This window comes from Cherax quadricarinatus, chromosome 7 (assembly GCF_038502225.1).
Source record: "Cherax quadricarinatus isolate ZL_2023a chromosome 7, ASM3850222v1, whole genome shotgun sequence".
In the NCBI taxonomy this organism is placed as follows: domain Eukaryota; kingdom Metazoa; phylum Arthropoda; class Malacostraca; order Decapoda; family Parastacidae; genus Cherax; species Cherax quadricarinatus.
Window position 1 is genome coordinate 1,823,700 of NC_091298.1, and position 12,808 is coordinate 1,836,507.

Consider the following 12,808-nt stretch of genomic DNA (forward strand, 5'->3'; position numbering starts at 1 on the left):
AGGTAGCTCAGATGAAAGGTCATACACACAGGAGCTGCTGAATTTCTGCAACAAACACACCCTAAGTCAGCAGATAGTGAAGCCAACAAGACTGTAGAACACACTGGACCTTATTTTCACAAATAATGAGGACCTGGTAAGGAATATAACAATATCAAAAACAACAAATTCTGATCACAATCTAATCGAATTTCAGACTTGCATGCACAGGAGTCCTGATCGGCAAGATGCATACAGTTATGAGGGTACCTTTACCAAATTCAACTTCAACAACAAGAACATCATCTGGGATCAGGAAAACTATGCCCTAAATGAAACTGCTGGGAGGATATCTTAAATTACATGGACCCTAACCAATGCCTCGAAAAGATCACCCTCTTGGTAGCTAAAGTATCTTCAAGGTATGTTCCTATAAGACAAAAGAAAAGAAGTAAACTGGAGAGAGAGAGAGATGCTCCCTCTACAGAAGACGAAGAATCATTGAGCTCCTCAAGAATGCCAGATTATCTGATACACGGAAGGAAGTGCTAACCAGGGAAGTGGAAAATATTGAGCTGAAATTAAAGCACTCATACAGGATCCAGGAGAGACAAGAGCTAAAAGCGATTAACGAAATTGAAAGAAATTCGAAATATTTCTTTTCATATGCCAAAAACGAGTCTAAAACCACTTCTAGTATATGGCCCCTGCTCAGACAAGACGGATCCTACACAGACGACAACAAGGAAATGAGCGAGATACTGAAATCGCAGTATGACTCAGTCATACTGCGACTAACCAGTTTAAAGATAGACAATCCAAACAATTTTTTCATGAATGAGCCTCAAAACCCTGCCAATGTAGGCCAGATTTATGACAACTTTAACTCCACTAGACTTTGAGACAGCCATCGACGACACCCCCATGCACTCAGCCCCAGGCCCAGACTCGTGGAACTCGGTGTTCATTAAAAACTGCAGGAAACCCCTCTCACGGGCCCTAAGTATGCTATGGAGAAGGAGCTTAGACACAGGTGAGATTCCACAGTCACTAAAAACAACAGATATAGCCCCACTCCATAAAGGTGGCAGCAAAGCAGTAGCTAAGAACTATAGACCAATAGCTTTAACGTCCCACATCATAAAAATCTTTGAAAGAGTTCTAAGAAGCAGGATAGCAAACCACCTGGACTCCCAAAAATTGCACAACCCAGGGCAACATGGTTTCAGAGCAGGTCGCTCCTGCCTTTCGCAACTGCTTGACCACTATGATATAAGAACATAAGAACATAAGAAAGGAGGAACACTGCAGCAGGCCTGTTGGCCCATACTAGGCAGGTCCTTTACAATTCATCCCACTAACAAACATTTGACCAACCCAATTTTCAATGCCACCCTAGAAACAAGCTCCGATGTGCAAGTCCCACTCAAATCCAACCCCTCCCACTCATGTACTTATCCAACCTAAATTTGAAACTACCCAAAGTCCTAGCCTCAATAACCCAACTAGGTAGACTGTTCCACTCATCAACTACCCTTTTTCCAAACCAATACTTTCCTATGTCCTTTCTAAATCTAAACTTATCCAATTTAAATCCATTACTGCGGGTTCTCTCTTGAAGAGATATCCTCAAGACCTTGTTAATATCCCCTTTATTAATACCTATCTTCCACTTATACACTTCGATCAGGTCTCCCCTCATTCTTCGCCTAACAAGTGAATGTAACTTAAGAGTCTTCAATCTTTCTTCATAAGGAAGATTTCTAATGCTATGTATTAATTTAGTCAGTCCTAGATGCACTGGAAAACAAACAGAATGCGGATGTAGTACACACAGACTTTGCAAAAGCCATTAACAAGTGCGACCATGGTGTAATAGCACACAAAATGCGTGCTAAAGGGATAACCGGCAAAGTAGACAGATGGATCTTCAACTTTCTAACCAATCGCACACAAAGAGTAGTGGTAAACAGAGTTAAATCAGATGCTGCCATAGTGAAGAGCTCTGTCCCACAAGACACAGTACTAACACCTATCTTGTTCCTTATTCTCATATCAGACATAGAGATGTAAACCACAGCACTGTATCATCTTTTGCAGACGATACTAGGATCTGCATGAGAGTGTCATCCATTGAGGACACGGCAAAGCTCCAAGAAGATATAAACCAAGTTTTCCAATGGGCAACAGAGGACAATATAATGTTCAATGAAGACAAATTCCAACTACTCCGTTATGGAAAACTGGAGGAAATAATAACTAGGACTGAGTATACTACAAACTCCAATCACACAATAGAGCGGAAAAGTAATGTGAGGGACCTGGGTGTGGTAATGTCCGAAGACATCACTTTCAAGGACCACAACAATGCCACTATCACATCTGCTAGGAAACTGATAGGATGGATAATGAGAACATTCAAGACAAGAGATGCTAAGCCAATGATGATCCTTTTTAAATCACTTACTCTCTCAAGGCTGGAATACTGCTGTACATTAACATCCCCATTCAAGGCAGGTGAAATTGACTGCACGGATAAGTTCCATCAAACACCTTAACTACTGGGAGCGCCTGGAAGCACTTGACTTGTACTCACTAGAGCGCAGACGAGAGAGATATGTATCATAATCTACACCTGGAAGATTCTGAAGGGACTGGTCCCTATTATGCACACAGCAATCACTCCATACGAAAGCAAGACTTGGCAGGCGATGCAACATACCCCCAGTGAAAAGTAGGGGCGTCACTGGTACACTAAGAGAAAACGCAGTAAGTGTCCGGGGCCCAAGACTGTTCAACAGCCTCCCACCAGCAATAAGGGGCATTACGGGAAGACCCTTGGTTGTCTTCAAGAGGGACCTGGACAGATACCTAAAGACGGTGCCTGATCAGCCGGGCTGTGGTTCGTACGTTGGATTGCGTGCGGCCAGCAGTAACAGCCTAGTTGATCAGGCCCTGATCCACCGGGAGGCCTGGTCGTGGACCGGGCCGCGGGGGCGTTGATCCCCAGAATGCTCTCCAGGTAGCCTCCAGGTAGGAAAAAAGACTGGGTGAATAACGAGAACTTTCAAAACAAGAAAAATGATGGCAATGGTAACTTATTTAAAGTCGCTTTCACATAGAGTATTGTTGAGTGTTGACAGCCCCGTTCAGAGCAGGAGAGATATTAGTGCTGGAACAAATACAGAAATCATTTAAGGTCAACACAGAGTCAAGACAGCATTGAAATTACTGGGAATGCCTCAGAGTCCTAAATATATACTACCTGGAGTGAAAGAGTGAAAATATACATGATAATATATACGTGGAAGGTGCTTGAGGACCTGGTCCCTAATCTGCACACTGCCATAACAACAAACTGGAGTGAGAGATGTAGAAGAATGTGTAAAATATGACCAGTGAAAAGCAGGGGAGCCGTGGGTGCAATAAGAGAACATTGTATCAACATCCGTATTCCCAGACTGTTAAACCACACTCTGACAGATGTCAGAAACACTGCTGGAACAAATGTACACATTTTCATGTGGAATCTCGACAAGTTCCTTCGCCAAGGATCGGATCAACCAGGCTATGAAGCATATGTGGGCCAGAGAGCTGCCAGCAGCAACAGCCTGGTTGACCAGGCAAGCACCAGACAAGTCTGGTCCAGGACCGGGCTGCAGGAATAGGGAAAACTCTCGAAACTCATCAAAGGTATACTGTGTAGTAGAGGCAACAAGGAGTGTGGGCAAGAATATGTTTAATGTGACAGTGTGGAGTATGATGGGGCATTATGGCGCCAGACGGGCAGTGCCCTGCCCTCAGTCCCCCCTCCCCTACAGGGAGAGTGGTGAGTGGGCAACACCCCTGAGAGTGCTGGTAGCACCCGTGAGAATTCTGGTAGCACTCCTGAGTGAGTGTGGCAAGCAGCCCTGGGTGTGTGGGCAGCATCCGAGTGAGTGTGGGTAGCACCCCTGAGGGCGTGGGTAGCACCCCTGAGGGCGTGGGTAGCACCCCTGAGGGCGTGTGGGTAGCACCCCTGAGGGCGTGGGTAGCACCCCTGAGGGCGTGTGGGTAGCACCCCTGAGGGCGTGGGTAGCACCCCTGAGGGCGTGTGGGTAACACCCCTGAGGGCGTGTGGGTAACACCCCTGAGGGCGTGGGTAGCACCCCTGAGGGCGTGGGTAGCACCCCTGAGGGCGTGGGTAGCACCCCTGAGGGCGTGGGTAGCACCCCTGAGGGCGTGGGTAGCACCCCTGAGGGCGTGGGTAGCACCCCTGAGGGCGTGGGTAGCACCCCTGAGGGCGTGGGTAGCACCCCTGAGGGCGTGGGTAGCACCCCTGAGGGCGTGTGGGTAGCACCCCTGAGGGCGTGTGGGTAGCACCCCTGAGGGCGTGTGGGTAGCACCCCTGAGGGCGTGGGTAGCACCCCTGAGGGCGTGTGGGTAGCACCCCTGAGAGCGTGGGTAGCACCCCTGAGGGCGTGGGTAGCACCCCTGAGGGCGTGGGTAGCACCCCTGAGGGCGTGGGTAGCACCCCTGAGGGCGTGGGTAGCACCCCTGAGGGCGTGGGTAGCACCCCTGAGGGCGTGGTGTTGCCGGCGGCCAGGGCAGCGCCTGTTGACATCACCATCGTGAACTTAAACATCAACACACACACACATCTTTCATGCTGCCAACAGTATACTACCTAACGTTTGACAACAGTAGTGTGAGTGTGTGAGAGTGTGTATAAGTGTGAGAGTGAGAGTGAGCATTCCAGCACATGTGTAGAGGCGTGGGTAAGTTGTTTTAGAAGTTATAGACCATTTACCTGTGCCAAAGTGTTGGTAGGCGCGAGGAGACACACAAGCAGAAGCACTGCTAGAGTGACAGTCCTGTGCACCATCATGGTGACACCTGCGGTCTTGTACTCTCAGAGTACACGCTGCTGCTGTTGCTCTTGTTGCTGCTGCTGATGCTCACTCAACATTCACGACTACACGACACGCGAAGACACGACCCCAACGTCTGGTGGTCGGCGGGCAACTGAACTACCGCCTGCCTCCTGCCATCCTCCCGCTTGTCCTCCCGCAGATAAAATGCCACATCCCGCCAAGATATTATACCCATACTAACATACCCGCCTCCTAGCACACTAGTAAAACTCATCCCGATGGGCATCAGGTAATCACTAGCATCACCAATCAAAAATTATCCAAATTTGACACTAGCAGATGAGAGAAAGTGAGTGTAGGGCACCCACAGTAATCATGGCGTCAGTGTGTGGCAACTTGACGGTGCTATATAAGTCACAGCTTAGTGATAACATTTTTGAGACTCTTTATTATATTCTTGTATGATATAATGTTGATATACATTCCACAGGTTACGTGAACGACAGAGTATATAACAAATAAATGTAAAACTGTTCCTCCATGAGGGATGGAGAAGTGTTTTTGTGGAGAGTGAGAGAAGATGATGATTGTCGTGAGGGAGATAAAGCAAGGAAGAGAACCCACACAATGAGTAGTATGATGGACACAACAATGTGCAGTCTAGACTGCTCTCTCTTGAAGGATTTTCTCCCAATTAACCCTGGAGGGTCATTAACCCAAGACAATTATTAACTCCGGAGGGTCATTAACCCAAGTCAGTTATTAACTCCGGAGGGTCATTAACCCACGACAATTACCAACCCTGGAGGGTCATTAACCCACGACAATTACCAACCCTGGAGGGTCATTAACCCACGACAATTACCAACCCTGGAGGGTCATTAACCCACGACAATTACCAACCCTGGAGAGTCATTAACCTAAGACAGTGGTGCACATTCTTCCACAAACAAGAATAACATTATTTTTAAATTTTGAGGACACACACAAACATACTAGAGTTTTATGACAAGGTAACTGAGGTAAGAAATGAGAGAGAGGGGTGGGTTGATTGCATTTTCTTGGACTGCAAGAAGGCCTTCGACACTGTCTTCAAGCAGGCACTGGACAAGCACCTAAAGTCGGTACCTGACCAGCCGGGCTGTGGCTCGTACGTTGGATTGCATGCAGCCAGCAGTAACAGCCTGGTTGATCTGGTTCTGATCCACCATGAGGTCTGGTCACAGACCGAGCCGCGGAGGCGTTGACCCCCGGAACTCTCTCCAGGTAAACTCTCCAGTTCCTCACAAGAGATTAGTACAGAAGCTAGAGAATCAAGCACATATAACAGGAAGGACACTGCAATGGATCAGAGAATACCTGACAGGGAGGCAACAGCGAGTCATGGTCTGTGATGAGGTATCACAATGGGCACCTGTGACGAGCGGGATCCCACAGGGGTCAGTCCTGGGACCAGTGCTATTCTTGGTATATGTCAACGACATGACGGAAGGGATAGACTCAGAAGTGTCTCTGTTTGCAGATGATGTGAAGTTAATGAGGAGAATACGCGGACCAGACAGGTCTACAAAGAGACCTGGACAACCTGGACGCGTGATCCAGCAACTAGCTCCCAGAATTTAACCCCGCCAAATGCGAAGTCATGAAGATCGGAGAGGGGCAAAGAAGACCGCAGACAGAGTATAGGCTAGGAGGCCAAAGACTGCAAACATCACTCAAGGAGAAAGATCTAGGGGTGAGTATAATACCGAGTACGTCGCCAGAAGCACACATAACTAGATAACTGCTGCGACATATGGGCGCCTGGCAAACTTGAGAATAGCGTTCCGGTACCTCAGTAAGGAATAGTTCAAGACTTTATACACTGTGTACGTCAGGCTCATACTGGAGTACGCAGCACCAGTTTGGAACCCACACCTGGTCAAGCACGTCAAGAAATTAGAGAAAGTGCAAAGGTTTGCAACAAGGCTAGTTCCAGAGCTAAGGGGAATGTCCTACGAAGAAAGGTTAAGGGAAATCGGCCTGACGACACTGGAGGACAGGAGGGTCAGGGGAGATATGATAACGATATACAAAATACTGCGTGGAATAGACAAGGTGGACAGAGAAAGGATATTCCAGAGATGGGACACAGAAACAAGGGGTCACAATTGGAAGCTGAAGACTCAGATGAGTCGAAGGGGTGTTAGGAAGTATTTCTTCAGCCACAGAGTTGTTAGGAAGTGGAATAGTCTGACAAGTGATGTAGTGGAGGCAGGAACTATACATAGTTTTAAGACGAGGTATGAGAAAGCTCATGGAGCAGGGAGAGGGAGGACCCAGTAGCTGTCAGTGAAGAGGCGGGGCCAGGAGCTGTGTCTCGACCACTGCAACCACAACTAGGTGAGTACACACACAACACACATATAAAACATACCACGGACGGGGATAGAACCCGCGATCAGAGAGTCTCAGAACTCCAGCCCGTCACGTTAGCCACTGGACCAGCTAGCCACTGATCGCGGGTTCTATCCCCGTCCGTGGTATGGTTTGTTTGCAATCGTGTCATTACGATTTCGTGAGTCATGTGAACACACATATACACAACACACACGCACACACACAAACACACACACACACACACACACACACACACACACACACACACACACACACACACACACACACACACACACACACACACACACACACACACACAACACACACAACACAGTACACTGAAGTGTTTCGGCAATATCTTTCATATATTTTCCACATTCTATTTCCATTCCTTCACGTCGGAAGCCCCTGATAAAGTACTACCATTAGTGTGAAAGGCCTAGGGTTGATAGTCCACACTCCCCGTTGAGTTTACCTGGAGTCTCTTCCAGAGTTCCCCGCCCCCCGGGGCCCGCTCTCAGACCAGGTTTCCAGGTAGCTGGCCTGATTGATCAATCTGTTAGTGCCCACCGCCCACTTGATCTTGTTTTATAAGTAAGGTCAGTGTACTCACCTAATAATAATAATAATATCATTATTATTATTATTATTATTATTATTATTATTATTATTATTATTATTATTATCATATTATCATCATTATTATTATTATTATTATTATTATTATTATTATTATTATTATTATTATTATTATTATTATTATGATTATTATTATTATTATTATTATTATTATTATTATTATTATTATTATTATTATTATTATTATGATTATTATTAGTATTATTATCATTATTATTATTATTATTATTATTATTATTATTATTATTATTATTATTATTATTATTATTATTATTATTATATTATTATTATTATTATTATTATTATTATTATTATTATTATTATTATTATTACTATATTAGTTTTAATTTATTATTATTATTATTAATATATTCATGGAGAAAGCTCTAAGGCCGTAAGGGTCATATTGCTCCAGGGGGGGGGAGGGAAGGTATTCAGACTCAATTCCAGGAACCGGAGCACAGGTGCTGTACCTTGGATCAAGAGCCTCTCACCAGTTTCAAGGAACCTCCCTCCAGGGCTCCAGTACCTTGCAACAAGAGCATCACACCTACATGGTATAACAACTCTTTGATGACAATTGTGTTGCAGAGGTGTAAGCACAGCTCACACCTCTACAACACAATTTGTTAAGTTATACCATGAATTAAGTAAAGATCCTGGACTTCACCTTACGAAACAGACAAAATAAATGTGATAATAATTATGGACAAGGTAGATTATAGGGGAAAAATAATATATTTTTAGAAGAGAAGTGAAGTGAGGTGCCACTTAAGTGCTTAAGTGCCACTTAAGTGCGGCCTAGTATGTAACTCGACACTTATCTTGTAAGTAGATTTGTAGGTTATTATATATGTACCTGAGTAATAACACAGTACTCAGGACCTTCCTGAGTGATAACTCAGTACTCAGGACCTTCCTGAGTGATAACACAGTACTCAGGACCTTCCTGAGTGATAACACAGTACTCAGGACCTTCCTGAGTGATAACAGAGTACTAAGGACCTTCCTGAGAGATAATCAGTACTCAGGACCTTCCTGAGTAATAACACAGTACTCAGGACCTTCCTGAGAGATAATCAGTACTCAGGACCTTCCTGAGTAATAACACAGTACTCAGGACCTTCCTGAGTGATAACAGAGTACTCAGGACCTTCCTGAGTGATAACACAGTACTCAGGACCTTCCTGAGTGATAACTCAGTACTCAGGACCTTCCTGAGTAATAACACAGTACTCAGGACCTTCCTGAGTAATAACACAGTACTCAGGACCTTCCTGAGTAATAACACAGTACTCAGGACCTTCCTGAGTGATAACACAGTACTCAGGACCTTCCTGAGTGATAACACAGTACTCAGGACCTTCCTGAGTGATAACACAGTACTCAGGACCTTCCTGAGTGATAACACAGTACTCAGGACCTTCCTGAGTGATAACACAGTACTCAGGACCTTCCTGAGTGATAACACAGTACTCAGGACCTTCCTGAGTAATAATACAGTACTCAGGACCTTCCTGAGTGATAACACAGTACTCAGGACCTTCCTGAGTGATAACACAGTACTCAGGACCTTCCTGAGTGATAACACAGTACTCAGGACCTTCCTGAGTGATAACACAGTACTCAGGACCTTCCTGAGTGATAACACAGTACTCAGGACCTTCCTGAGAGATAATCAGTACTCAGGACCTTCCTGAGTAATAACACAGTACTCAGGACCTTCCTGAGAGATAATCAGTACTCAGGAACTTCCTGAGTAATAACACAGTACTCAGGACCTTCCTGAGAGATAATCAGTACTCAGGACCTTCCTGAGTAATAACACAGTACTCAGGACCTTCCTGAGAGATAATCAGTACTCAGGACCTTCCTGAGTAATAACACAGTACTCAGAACCTTCCTGAGAGATAATCAGTACTCAGGACCTTTCTCAGTGATAACACAGTACTCAGGACCTTCCTGAGTGATAACACAGTACTCAGGACCTTCCTGAGTGATAACACAGTACTCAGGACCTTCCTGAGTGATAACACAGTACTCAGGACCTTCCTGAGTGATAACACAGTACTCAGGACCTTCCTGAGTAATAACTCAGTACTCAGGACCTTCCTGAGTGATAACACAGTACTCAGGACCTTCCTGAGTGATAACACAGTACTCAGGACCTTCCTGAGTGATAACACAGTACTCAGGACCTTCCTGAGTGATAACACAGTACTCAGGACCTTCCTGAGTGATAACACAGTACTCAGGACCTTCCTGAGTGATAACACAGTACTCAGGACCTTCCTGAGTGATAACAGAGTACTCAGGACCTTCCTGAGAGATAATCAGTACTCAGGACCTTCCTGAGTAATAACAGTACTCAGGACCTTCCTGAGAGATAATCAGTACTCAGGACCTTCCTGAGTAATAACACAGTACTCAGGACCTTCCTGAGAGATAATCAGTACTCAGGACCTTCCTGAGTGATAACACAGTACTCAGGACCTTCCTGAGTGATAATCAGTACTCAGGACCTTCCTGAGAGATAATCAGTACTCAGGACCTTCCTGAGTGATAACACAGTACTCAGGACCTTCCTGAGTGATAACACAGTACTCAGGACCTTCCTGAGTAATAATACAGTACTCAGGACCTTCCTGAGTGATAACACAGTACTCAGGACCTTCCTGAGTGATAACACAGTACTCAGGACCTTCCTGAGTGATAACACAGTACTCAGGACCTTCCTGAGTGATAACACAGTACTCAGGACCTTCCTGAGTGATAACACAGTACTCAGGACCTTCCTGAGTAATAACTCAGTACTCAGGACCTTCCTGAGTGATAACACAGTACTCAGGACCTTCCTGAGTGATAACACAGTACTCAGGACCTTCCTGAGTGATAACACAGTACTCAGGACCTTCCGGAGTAATAACAATGAATGGTGGAGATGGGTAAGAGGGTGGAAGGGGGAGGAGACAGAGAGGAGAAAGAAAGAGATGAGGAGAAAGGAGAGAAAGTGTTGGTGACTGAGGCCTTGTAGTGTTTACTGACAGCAGCAACAGCAGGAGGGCAGCAGTAAGAGGGTAGCAGGAAGGAAGCAGGAAAGAAGCAGGAGGACAGCATGAGGGCAGCAGGAGGAGCAGCAGGAGGGCAGCAGGAGGGCAGCAGGAGGGCAGCAGGAGGGTAGCAGGAGGGCAGCAGGAGGGCAGCAGGAAAGAAGCAGGAGGACAGCAGGAGGGCAGCAGGAGGGCAGCAGGAGGGCAGCAGGAGGGTAGCAGGAGGGCAGCAGGAGGGCAGCAGGAGGGCAGCAGGAGGACAGCAGGAGGGCAGCAGGAGGGCAGCAGGAGGGCAGCAGGAGGGCAGCAGGAGGGCAGCAGGAGGGCAGAAGGAGGGCAGTAGGAGGGCAGCAGGAGGAGCAGCAGGAGGGTAGCAGAAGGGCAGCAGAGGGGAGCAGGTGGAGTAGCAGGAGGGCAGCAGGAGGAGCAGAAGGAGGAGCAGCAGGAGGAGCAGCAGGAGGGCAGCAGGAGGGCAGCAGGATTAGCAGCAGGAGGGCAGCAGGAGGGCAGCAGGAGGAGCAGCAGGAGGGCAGCAGGAGGGCAGCAGAGGGCAGTAGGAGGAGCAGCAGGAGGGCAGCAGGAGGGCAGCAGGAGGGCAGCAGGAGGAGCAGCAGGAGGAGCAGCAGGAGGGCAGCAGGAGGAGCAGCAGAGGGCAGCACGAGGAGCAACAGGAGAGCAGCAGGAGGGCAGCAGAAGGGCAGCAGGAGGAGCAGCAGGAGGAGCAGCAGGAGGAGCAGCAGGAGGGCAGCAGGAGGGCAGCAGGAGGGCAGCAGAGGGCAGCAGAGGGCAGCAGAGAGCAGCAGAGGGCAACAGGAGGAGCAGCAGGAGGAGCAGCAGGAGGGCAGCAGGAGGAACAGCAGGAGGTCAGCAGGAGGGCAGCAGAGGGCAGCAGGAGGGCAGCAGAGGGCAGCAGGAGGGCAGCAGGAGGGCAGCAGGAGGGCAGCAGGAGGACAGCAGGAGGGCAGCAGGAGGGCAGCAGAGGGCAGCAGAGGGCAGCAGAGGGCAGCAGGAGGACAGCAGGAGGGCAGCAGGAGGGAAGCAGGAGGGCAGCAGGAAGGTAGCAGGAGGGCAGCAGAGGGCAGCAGGAGGGCAGCAGAGGGCAACAGGAGGGCAACAGTAGGGCAGCAGAGGGCAGCAGAGTCCAGCAGAGGGCAGCAGAGGGCAGCAGAGGGCAGCAGGAGGGCAGCAGGAGGGCAGCAGGAGGGCAGCAGCAGGGCAGCAGGAGGACAGCAGGAGGGCAGCAGGAGGGCAGCAGGAGGGCAGCAGGAGGGCAGCAGGAGGGCAGCAGGAGGGCAGCAGGAGGGCAGCAGGAGGGCAGCAGGAGGGCAGCAGCAGGGCAGCAGGAGGGCAGCAGGAGGGCAGCAGGAGGGCAGCAGCAGGGCAGCAGGAGGGCAGCAGCAGGGCAGCAGGAGGGCAGCAGGAGGGCAGCAGGAGGGCAGCAGGAGGGCAGCAGGAGGGCAGCAGCAGGGCAGCAGGAGGGCAGCAGGAGGGCAGCAGGAGGGCAGCAGGAGGGCAGCAGGAGGGCAGCAGGAGGGCAGCAGGAGGGCAGCAGGAGGGCAGCAGGAGGGCAGCAGGAGGGCAGCAGGAGGGCAGCAGGAGGGCAGCAGGAGGGCAGCAGGAGGGACAGTGAGTCACACACAACTCTCCAAGAAACATAATATTCAAACTGTAATTTTCTACAGTAAAAACTGACTCATATGGCACGAACTTTCTCTTTTCTTCACTCTTTCTTCTTTCTTTACCCTTTCTTCATTCTTTTCTTTACCCTTTCTTCATTCTTTTCTTTACCCTTTCTTCATTCTTTTCTTTACCCTTTCTTCATTCTTTTCTTTACCCTTTCTTCATTCTTTTCTTCATTCTTCCTTCGCTCTTACTCTATGTCATGGTAAAGGCTCTTGACTCACGTAA

General features: G+C 48.2%; 1 protein-coding gene across 50 annotated transcripts in view; it reads right to left on the minus strand.

The window, feature by feature from the left end:
* The window catches only part of trol (terribly reduced optic lobes), a 960,590-nt gene extending 955,591 nt beyond the window's left edge, over positions 1–4,999 (minus strand). For all 50 annotated transcript variants that reach the window (XM_070082142.1, XM_070082177.1, XM_070082160.1 and 47 more), the window contains exon 1: positions 4,769–4,999. In XM_070082142.1, coding sequence (XP_069938243.1) covers positions 4,769–4,846 — 78 coding nt within the window. In that variant the 5' untranslated portion in view covers positions 4,847–4,999. The remainder of the gene's footprint in view (positions 1–4,768) is intronic.
* Between the last annotated feature and the right edge of the window lie 7,809 nt (positions 5,000–12,808).